This window comes from Akebia trifoliata, chromosome 13, assembly GCF_017979445.1.
Source record: "Akebia trifoliata isolate Shusen 1 chromosome 13, ASM1797944v1, whole genome shotgun sequence".
Classification (NCBI taxonomy): Eukaryota; Viridiplantae; Streptophyta; class Magnoliopsida; order Ranunculales; family Lardizabalaceae; genus Akebia; species Akebia trifoliata.
In genome coordinates, this window is record NC_141387.1 from 11105967 (window position 1) to 11117020 (window position 11054).

General features: G+C 35.1%; 1 protein-coding gene across 1 annotated transcript; it reads right to left on the bottom strand.

The window, feature by feature from the left end:
* Nucleotides 1-6753: 6753 nt before the first annotated feature.
* Nucleotides 6754-10271, bottom strand: LOC147387834 (GDSL esterase/lipase At5g45670-like). The gene is made up of 5 exons (XM_086421367.1): nt 9971-10271; nt 8551-8675; nt 8172-8417; nt 7797-8052; nt 6754-7166 (listed from the first exon to the last, which is right to left on the bottom strand). Exons 1-5 carry the CDS (start codon nt 10215-10217, stop codon nt 6943-6945), a joined length of 1098 nt encoding a protein of 365 aa, XP_086277493.1. The 5' UTR covers nt 10218-10271; the 3' UTR covers nt 6754-6942.
* Nucleotides 10272-11054: the final 783 nt, after the last annotated feature.

Below are 11054 nucleotides of genomic sequence, written 5' to 3' on the forward strand. Positions count from 1 at the left end.
TATGCTATAATATCATCAGGATCCTTCATGACCACTTTATCATGATGATCGAGTTCTTGAAAGATTTCTGTTAACTCCCCATAGTATACCGAGAGTGATTTGGTACCTTGTTTGGCTGAGAAGGCTTTCTTATGCAAAGAGTAGACATGCATCTCATCATTACCATCATAAAAGGCTTCGGATAAAGTACTCCATATTTCACGGGCAGTGGGTATACGAAGATAACGTTTCATGATGTCAGGAGTCATGGACATGAGACGCTAGCGTTTCACCTTCTGATTTTCAGCATACCATTTTTCATATCCCTTATCCGACACAGCAGGTGAAGCGGATTTGCCCATGATATAAGAGAGTTTTTCTCGTTTAGCAATATGCATCTCCATCAATTGAGACTACACGTCGTAATTTGTTTCGGTAAGTTGAATGCCTGCATTAAAGGCACCCTTAGACTGAACAAGAATTGGAACAGGTCTGGTTCCAGACGATTCAATGTATTCACTCATATTTCTATTTTTTTTTTTTTTAACAAGACAAACAAGAAAAAGAGTCTGAAACTACTTGCTGCAGTAGTGGACGGCTATTGGTGTGGGTGGGTTGGCAATGATGTGCTCACAAAGAGCCCTGTTTTACAAAATCAACAATAAACCAGATTTATCTTCGTCTGGTTCATCAATGGCGGAAAACCAAGCTGAAAACGAAGACTTCAACTTCGTTTTCTAGTCCGAACTAGAACACTAACGTAGATGACGATCTGGTTTATTTATTTATTTTTTGGATGAAGTTCTGGGGTTGGATTGCAAAGATTTTACAGAACCTTGTTCGGCTCTGCTACCATATTAACAAACTGAGTTTTTGATATTGATTCTTAATTGATCGAATACAGAGTATAAATAGGATTAGAATCCCTAATTAAATCCCTAAAAATCTGCCCATACAAATCTCTATGATCTGTGCACACCTATACAAATCTCAACACATCTATGGTCATATACTTAATGCACTGGTAGTCAAAATCACTTACTCTCTCGATCCACGTCATTTTTATAAACCTACGTAAGTGAGGATGAGATCTTACTGATGGAATTACGGTCCAAGTCAGGCCTAAACATTTTTCCCTCTCATTATTTTAAGTACTATCACAAACTTTGTGATCAATGATTTATCTTGTGTCCTACTTATTTAGCCAAGATATATTCGGTTTTTGAGAAATCAAGTCATTGGAAAGATAATTAGGTTGTTAAATCTTATATCTTACTATTTTGTGATCTGCTCAAAGGCATCCATATTTATCAATGTCTAGCTCCATCGATTTCCTACCTTTAATGCTCACCATCATCTTAAGAAGTCACCTTTGGCCCTTAATATAATTTGTTGCAAAGCAATGGTTCAATTAGAAAGTTTATATCAACATATTTCCAATGATACTCATTATTAACTAACTAGAGTTCCACGAGCATCCTCTTTGGGGTTAAAGGGGTAAAAATGAAAAATAATAAAGTGGGTTAAAGGGGTAAAAGGAAAAATATAGTAAAGTTAGAGAGGGTGAAAGACATCCTCTTTAGGGTTAAGGGGGTAAAAGTGAAAAAAGAAATAAAGTTGAAAGGGTATTATTAAAAAAATTGAGGTTAAGAGGGTAAAATATGAAAACCAATAAAATAAGTTAAAAGAGTAAAAAAGAAAATAACGTAAACCCCACAAAATTGTAGTTTAGTGGGATGTTTGTCCTACACAAAACTATAGTAAATAGAACATTTACCCCCCATACAACTATAGCAAAGTGGGCTCTACAATTGTATTTTATTATATAGATTAGAGTTTGTCTGTACTTACGGCACACACATCCTCTCTAGGGGTTAAAGGGGTAAAAGTGGAAAAAAAATTCAGGGGTTATTATTAAAAAAAAATTCGAGGTTAAAAGGCAAAAAATTAAAAAAAAAAAAAAAACAAAATAATAGAATTGATTGAAAAGGAAATATAATAAAATTATAAGGAGTGAAGATGAAAGACAAAAAAATATAGTGTAAATTGATAGGACATTTGTTCAAACATAAAACAGTAGTTGAGAGGACATTTATCTCCAACTCAAGAAACACAAAATTGTAGCAACTCAATAGTATTTGATTATATAGATTTTGATCAATAATGAATATTTATTTCTTTTAATTTAATTTTTTTATAAATTATATATATATATATATATATATGGGAAATGTTCAGCACCCTACGCTTTACCCTACGTGTTTTGTTCTACATGGGTTAGAAGTTTTGGAATGGTTGATTTTTGGTGAGGATGATCTCTACGGTTAGAAGATCCTCCTCACCAAAAATCAGACCATTCCGATATTTCTAACCCCATGTTTACAAGTTGAAAAATCGTGGACTGTCCATTTTTGATGGGGTTAGAAGTTTTGGAATGGGCTGATTTTTTGTGAGGATGATCTCCTCACCATAGAGATCATCCTCACCAAAATCAATCTATTTGAAAACTTCTAACCCATGTAGGACAAAACACGTAGGGTAAAGCGTATATAGGGTCCCGTTCGGCACCCAACCATTTGCCCAACTACATGGGTTAGAAGTTTTGGAATAGGCTGATTTTTGGTGATGATGATCTTTATGGTGAGGAGATCATCCTCACCAAAAATCAGCTCATTCCAAAACCTCTAACCCCATCACAAATGATTTATAAAAAATGGACGGTTCACAATTTTTCAACTTGTAAACATGGGGTTAGAAGTTTTGGAATGGGCTGATTTTTTGTGAGGATGATCTTCTAACCGTAGAGATCATCCTCACCAAAAATCAGTCATTCCAAAACTTCTAACCCATGTGGGACAAAACATGTTGGGTAAATTGTTGGGTGCTAAACATTTTCCATATATATATATATATATATATATATATATATATATAGTGTAGGGTGCCGAACGGACCATGTAGAGATCATCCTCACAAAAAATAAGCTCATTCTAAAATTTCTAACCCATATAAGACAAAACAAGTAAGATAAAGTGTAGGATAAAGCGTAAGGTGCCGAACATTTTTCTCTATCTATATATATATGGGCGGGGTTCCGTAGACACATAAAGCTACTCATAAAGCTACAACGTTTTTGTCTTATATGGGCAAACATGTTCGGAATGAGCTGATTTTTTGTGGAGATGATCTCTGTGGAGGGGATCATCCTTGCAAAAAATCATTCCATTCCAAAACTTCTAATCCCATAAAAATTGATTTACAAAAATTGGACGGTCTAAAATTTTTCAACTTGTAAACATAGGGCTAGAAGTTTCATAATGGGCTGATTTTTGGCAAGGATGATCTCCTCACCATAGAGATCATCCTCACAAAAAATCAGCCCATTCCAAATATTTTTTCCCATATAAGACAAAACACGTTGAAGCTTTATGAGTAACTTTATGTGTATACAGATCCTAATCCTATATATATTTTTAACAAATTTATTTCTTATGAATAAAAATAGAGTTAAAAAAGTACTTTGTGTGTGATGTAATTGTCTACTTGCACCAGACATCCAAGGAATCTGCTCTTTCTATGGTCTCAAGTTCAAATCCCACTACCTATAAAAAAACCTTGGTGGCCACACACCGCTCCACGTAGTGGGGTATAGCCTGAGTGCGGGGTGTAGGGACTAGTCTAGTGCGCGCAAGCTGGCCCGGATACCTTTTGTTATAAAAAAAAAAAAAAAAAGGGGCTATATGTTCAACTTCGTAACCGTTGAAGTGATTATAATTTGTTTCTTAGACATCTAAAAAAACAAGATTTTGACTTGAGGAGAGAGCATACCCAAGAGTCAAGTGTTGAAAATATCAATGACAATTTTTTGTTTGAATATTTTTGTTTATTTAAATTTATTAAAATATATTTTTTTCCTCAAATGTTAGCATTAATAAAATGGAAGCTAAAATCAATGGTTAAGTATGTGGCCCATCATCAGGCGGTTACATCCATCCAATCGTTTAAATTTAGGAGTTTAGTAACTCCATTTTCAAACACTTGATTTGAAAAAAAAAAAAAGATTTTTTTATTTATCATCTATATAAATATTTCAAATCTGATCAAAACCAAAAGTACAAGAGGACTGAGTTGTTATATACGGGACCCCGCCCTATATATATATATAAGGGTGGGGTTCCTGCGACCCCCATTACGACTCACATCGCGACACATGAAGACAGCCGTTCGATGTTTGAAAGATCCACGGTCCAAATCGCGTCTTGATTTTAAACAAATAAATTTTAAGATTTTACAATTACCTCCTCGTAAATCATAAATCAGAACGAAAGAAAACTTCGTCTTCTTCATTTCTGCCCACTCTTCGATCTCGACTTCCTCTTTACGTTCGACGACACACAGACCAACATCTTTTGCGACGGCACCGACGAACCATTCTTCTTCGTCTTCTTCGTCTTCTTCTCACTTCGATCTTGACTTCCTCTCTACGTTCGTCACATACCAACAGATCTGATTTCCTCTCTTCACTTTCTCTTTAAAGCGCTTCTTCCTCATCTTTATTCCCTCTCTCTCTCTCTCTCTCTAGAACAGACGACAACTCACAGAAACGAATAGCTCGACAGAAACCCTAAGGTAACAAATCACAAACCCTTGTTTTTTAATTTTTTTGCACTTTTATTTTTGAATAAATTTTTTTTTATTATCGGTCTTTGTTGTGTTTTTATTATGGAGAGAAAAATGGGTTATGGTGTAGATATTCAAACTTGTTTTTTTCTCCCTTGAGAATTATCTATAATCTATGGATTTGCAGAAATTGTCACAATGAAGTCACTAAATTTCCTTCTTGCATCCATCTTCTACTTTTAGTTTCGTGTTGGTATCAGAAACATTAATTTCAACATTAAAAGTCCCCTTCTTTACTCATTTTGATTTTGACAGCCAAGGTTTTTTTTTTCTTTCGATTGATCAATCTTAAACCCTAGTTCAGCATTAGGTTTTCTGTAAGTCCTTGTTTTTGAGTCAATATTCTTTGTTGGTGATCTTTATCTCTTATATGTTTTTTCGATGCTTGAAAATCGCAGAGAAAAGTCACAATAGAAGACTCTCCATGATGACCAAAAGCTCATTCAAGCTGGAACATCCCCTTGGTTTGTTCTCTCTCTCATTTAGATTTTTTTTCCTGATTTTATTTATGGAATTGGGATCGTTCTTGAGGAACCCCTTTAGTTCTGTATTTGAAAATTAAAAGGGTTATTTATAAATTGGTTTTACTTTAACTATAATTCAATTATGCTAGATGAGCATGTATTTTGTGAAAAAAATTTCCCTCACTGTATTTGAGGTTGTCGATCTGAAAAAATCTAGTTGTTTTGCTACCTTGGGTTTTCCTATTAGTCTAGTTTAGCCCCATGGCCATCTGCCAATTGCTGCCACATGTAAGAACTCACATCAATGGATTTTATTGGGTCCATCCAAGATGGCATTTTTACTCATGGCAATTGACGTGGTGCAATGAGCAGATCCATCTGCTCTGCCTCCACATTGTAATTTTCATCCCAGGGACCCAAACACACTCTTCTTCTAGAAATTCGTAGGAAGGTCTAATACACATGAAGGTTATGGATTTGATATTGCTTAGGGCACTGTCTATGTTTCCCTGTCAGGTGGATTATCATGTCGGTTCTTATGGGGGCAGAAAATCCCGTGGATGTAACGAATACTAGATTATCCAAATGAGAATGTGGTCATATGTCAACAAAGAAAAAAAAAAAACCTTGCCTGTCAAAATCAAAATGAGTAAAGAAGGGGACTTTTAATGTTGAAATTAATGTTTCTGATACCAACACGAAACCGAAAGTAGAAGATGGATGCAACAAGGAAACTTAGTGACTTCATTGTGACAATTTCTGCAAATCCATAGATTATAGATAATTCTCAACGGAGAAAAAAACAAGTTTGAATATCCACACCATAACCCATTTTTCTCTCCATAATAAAAACACAGCAAAGACCGCTAATAAAAAAAAATTATTCAACAAATAAAAGTGCAAAAAAATTAAAAAACAAGGGTTTGTGATTTATTACCTTAGGGTTTCTGTCGAGCTCTTCGTTTCTGTGAGTCGTCGTCTGTTCTAGAGAGAGAGAGAGAGAGAGAGAGAGAGAGAGAGAGAGGGAATAGAGATGAGGAAAAAGCGTTGTAAAGAGAAAGTGAAGAGAGGAAATTAGATATGTTGGTATGTGACGAACGCAGAAAGGAAGTCGAGATCGAAGTGAGAAGAAGATAAAGAAGAATGGTTCGTCGGTGCCGTCGCAAACGATGTTGGTCTGTGTGTCGTCGAACGCAGAGAGGAAGTCGAGATCGAAGAGAGGGCAGAAACGAAGAAGACGAAGTTTTCTTTCGTTCTGATTTATGATTTACGGGGAGGTATTTGTAAAATCTGAAAATTTATTTGTTTAAAATCAAGATGTGATCTGGACCGTGGAACTTTCGAATATCGAACGGCTGTCTTCGTGTGTCGTGATGTGAGTCGTAATGGGGGTCGTAGGAACCCCACCCTATAGATAAACATGTTCTGCTCCCTAACAAAATATATGTAGTAGGCCCATAGCACGAGTGGGAGTTTGTCCACAAATAACTCACACGCCACAAGTTGTTGTTCCTCTAAATGGTGTTTTTGGAAGAAAAGGTTCGATTAATTAGCCCATGGGAATTCTTTGGGATTGTTGTTGTTATCGACCACTAATCCACTTATACATAAACAAAAAATTAACAAGAAGTTAGAAAAAAACACCTGTAACAACAACATTTATATTGATATAGTCTTGCAACTTAGAGATACACTTGGCACCTCAAATTATTGAGGCTCTTTCTAATAATAAAGATAAGATAACTTACAACACTAATAAGATTATGCTAATAGTAATATAGAACCTAATAATACAACACAATTGCCGTCATTTCCATATTTATAGTTGAGCCAAACGTTTAATGTCAATGGGGTAAGTGTCCGATGAAGATCGAGCACTATAAGATCTCCTTGCAACAATCGTATTAGCAGCCTCTGTTGGATGGAAAGCATCCCAATATAAATGCTGTTTCCTATTCGAGCATGGAATTTGTGCTGGTAGACATGTAATTTGACCATTGTTCCTCCCCACACCACAGCATCCCTTGTTTATAACAGTAAAACCTGAAATTGTAAAACAGGAAATACATATCATTAATTTGTGATACCAAAATATCCAAAATATCAATAATTTGTGATACCAACTTTTTCTAATAACACATCAATTAATGTAATTATATAAATGGAACAAAAAGAATTTATACAGACAACCCAAAACACAGGCCTAACGAATAAAAAATGGACCAAGGGAGGAATTGTGATGCCAATTAATCAGATAACAGCGGCAAACCCAGCTCAATTTCTTCGTCGATCACTCTCTCAAGACAAGACACTAATAGTGCTAAAAGAGCTTTTTCTCATTCTAGTAGAAACTCAAATTGAAGAGTTTTTCTAGAGAAGAACTATAACAGTGGTTTAAATGTCATTAAAAATATTTGGTTATCGGTACCCAAATACTATAATTTCATTGTTTGACGTTTGGTGTGAAATATAAACTCTCTTTTTAAATTGTAAGTATAAGTACTATACGTGATGCAACATACCTAATGGCCCCAATTATCACATGAAATTGGTATTTTTTTTATAGGCGATAGATATCCTATGATGGGTCTTTATGTCTAATTTAATACTATTATCAAAATGTATCACAAAAATAAAATCAATAAAAATAGATTGATAATTGAGATTATCTACCATTAGCTGAAGGATTCTTCAAAATATCGTCAAAAATCCCATAAGCGTTCACGTAGATGAATTTCGCATTTGGTAGATTCTTGTTGAAATTGTCGACGAGAGACTTAAGCCTGACATTAAAAAGTCGATTAGCGCTGTTAATCCTCTCCACACATTGTGAGCCATTCCCACTAGATTGAGCCAATGCATTCGGACTGCAACCTATTGGACCGACACCTATCAACACCACCTTCCTCGCTCCATCATTATAAAGAGTCTACAAACAAGATCGACAATGAAAATTTAATATGACCATTATTTTCAAAAGGATAAATTTAGCAATTTATTGAAACAATTCTAACTTAATTAAGCTTAAATATAAGCGTAATTACCCACCCTTAGTTGTTGAGAATACTGTTTAATCAGTACATCAGCGTATTGCACTGGGGTGTATCGACGACTCGAAGAGTAAAATCTAGGCATGAAGTAGTTGTTAAGGTAGTCATTGCTACCCATTCCTACTGAGTAGATGCACTTGCTTAGATAATTTGCCGCGGTCTTTTTATCCCCAAGTAAACTAATCACTTGTGAGATTGTGTTCCGATAATTCCTTAGCTGCCCATCAAAGCTTATTCGCCCACCCTATATATATTATCTTAATTAGAAGGGAACGTGCAAATTGATGATTTTCAAAGAACAGAAAGAAAATTGAAATACAAAAACTGTGGATTGTGATAGTGAGAGCAGATATGAAAAAAGAAATAATGATAATTACCAATTGGTACCCAGTTTCATTCCTTATTCCAGCTGCCGCGGAAGCATAATTCACACCTCTGAGTATATTTCGGCCTCTTGCAGTTACATAAGGTTCAATATAATCCTTAAAACCTAAAAGTTGAGCTGCAAGCCAGAGAATAGTTTTTATCAATAAAACAATTTTTCACTTTCATATCTGCAAGCAAGAAATAATTTCCTTGAGATGAAGTAAAAAAACAATGATTTCCTAGTGATAAAATCAAATTAGTTTCCTAGGAATCAGTATAGATTCTACTGGGTCAGCTTTTGGAAATGGATGGGGGAAATCATTGGTCCCATTATTTTCAACCCATATTAATTTGGTTTGGCGAAAATTTAATGCTCTATTAATATTTAAGTCCAATCATTTCGAGGGGTGAGGGCCCACGATGCAGACGAGATATCAGTGATTGGGTCCACCCTTCTCACAAAATTCCAATTCTCACTCAATGTTGATTTTAATTTCCAAATCATGAAAATTCAGATAGTAAGTTTTTCATAGTGACCGTTGGTTTAAAATAGCAAGATTCATACAAACCTATGAGATTGTCCCTTTTACAATTATCGAAGATTGTTACTTTTAAAGAAAAATAAAAAAATCAGCGATCTAGCTACTTTAAACGAGTGAGACCGTCACTTTAAAAAACTTGCAATTTCACTCTTCGTGTTTTGGGAATTAAAATGAATAAATAGTCGAAATGGAAATTTTATCAAAAGTTGATCGCGTTTTGAGAAATTTCTCAATAGAGAACTATAATTGTTTCTTTTTATAAGGTGGATTAGTGGATGAGGCATGTACGAGAGATAGGGATATACAGTTTTCCCAAAACCCATTACCTGAACCGAAAATCAGACTGAAAAGGTTGATCGAACACAGACCGAACATGACCGGGTTTAGATCGAACCGCCCTCTAAAATTGGATCGAACCCGTTATAAGAATTGTAAACCGAGTTATTATAATTTTTTTATTTTTATAAGTATTAGCACAAATACTAACTTGGTGAGTTGGTGAGACGTGGTGACTTGCCTCATCTTTGGTTTGACTCCCATAGAATGCACTTTTGATTAAAAATATTTTAAATTCAAATATTTGACTTTTTCAGGCTAGGTTCAATTTTGACCTTTCAAACTTGAACCTAGACGAAATTCGAGATTTTTTGGGTTGGTCTCAGCCTTAACAGAACCCAATTTCAAATTCAAATATTTGAATTTCGGTTATAACCGAACTCAAACTTGAAAAATACTCGAAACTTTCGGTTCGGTATGAGTTTGGTTTTGACCTTTGAAACTTGAATCTAGACGAAATCTGAGATTTTTAAGTTGATCTTGGCTTTAATCTCTGAAAATTTGGTTCGGGTGTACCCAAATGTACATCTCTAATGAGAGAGAGAGAGCTCACCGATGACATCGACAGAAGTCCGACCATTAGAAAACCTTCCAGTTGGACCAGCAGCGAAGTCGATCCCATAGGGCAAGTAATTAGCCTTAGCCAATGAAGCGATTACATTGTTGTTTCCATTGTCAACCAATGAATCTCCAAAGATGAAGTAACAAGGAACTTGTTGGGCTGCATGAACCCTAAACAAAAAGCTCAATACCATCACCCATACACAAACAATCCACATTTTTCCAAGCTCATAAGCCATAGATGTAAGAGAAACAAAGATTAAGGGAAAATGAAGAAGAAAAGGTTTAAGTGAGCAAAAGAGGTGGCAATGAGAGAAATTTATAGGAACTTCTAGAGGGGGCTTGGCCTTGGATTTTTTCCTTCAAATCTTTAATGTTTGAGGTGTTAGCAGTTGGCATTAATTTTGCTCAGTCAGTCGGCACGCGGTGTTAAATGTGAAGGCGCCCATATAGGCCTCAGAAACCCTTTGAATTGGCAACTCCACGTTTTACTACAGAGTATAAGAAATACCTTAATAGGAAATGACGAGAATACCCTCACCTTCAACATGTTGTCAAAAGACTCATGACCATTGTCTTCGTCTGCCCTTCTAAAACATCCATTATATATATATAATACATACGGTGGTGTTCTTTTGATAAAATCCTAGACAACATTCTAGACAAAGCAAAATTTCTAACCTTAGTTTATATGATGAAGAATCGTGAATCGTCTATTTTTTCTGTTAGTTTGTGACTACTTTTCATGGGGTTAGAAGTTTCAAAATTGACTGATTTTTTGTGAGGATGATCTACTGACTATGAGATCATCTTCACAAAAAATCATTCCATTCCGAAACATTTTAATTATATAAGATAACACTTTGTCTATAATGTTAGCTAGGATTTTGTCAAAAGAATGCTGCCTATATATATTGTTTTTAAGTGCATGCGTTTTGTGAAAAAATCATTTTTTTTTTCTTGACATAATACATACCATGTAGAGCCTTCACATCAAATTCATCTCCTTCACCATGTCTCACTTTAATTTTGAATGGAATACATCCCAAATCGTACAACATGCAAATTTAATAGAT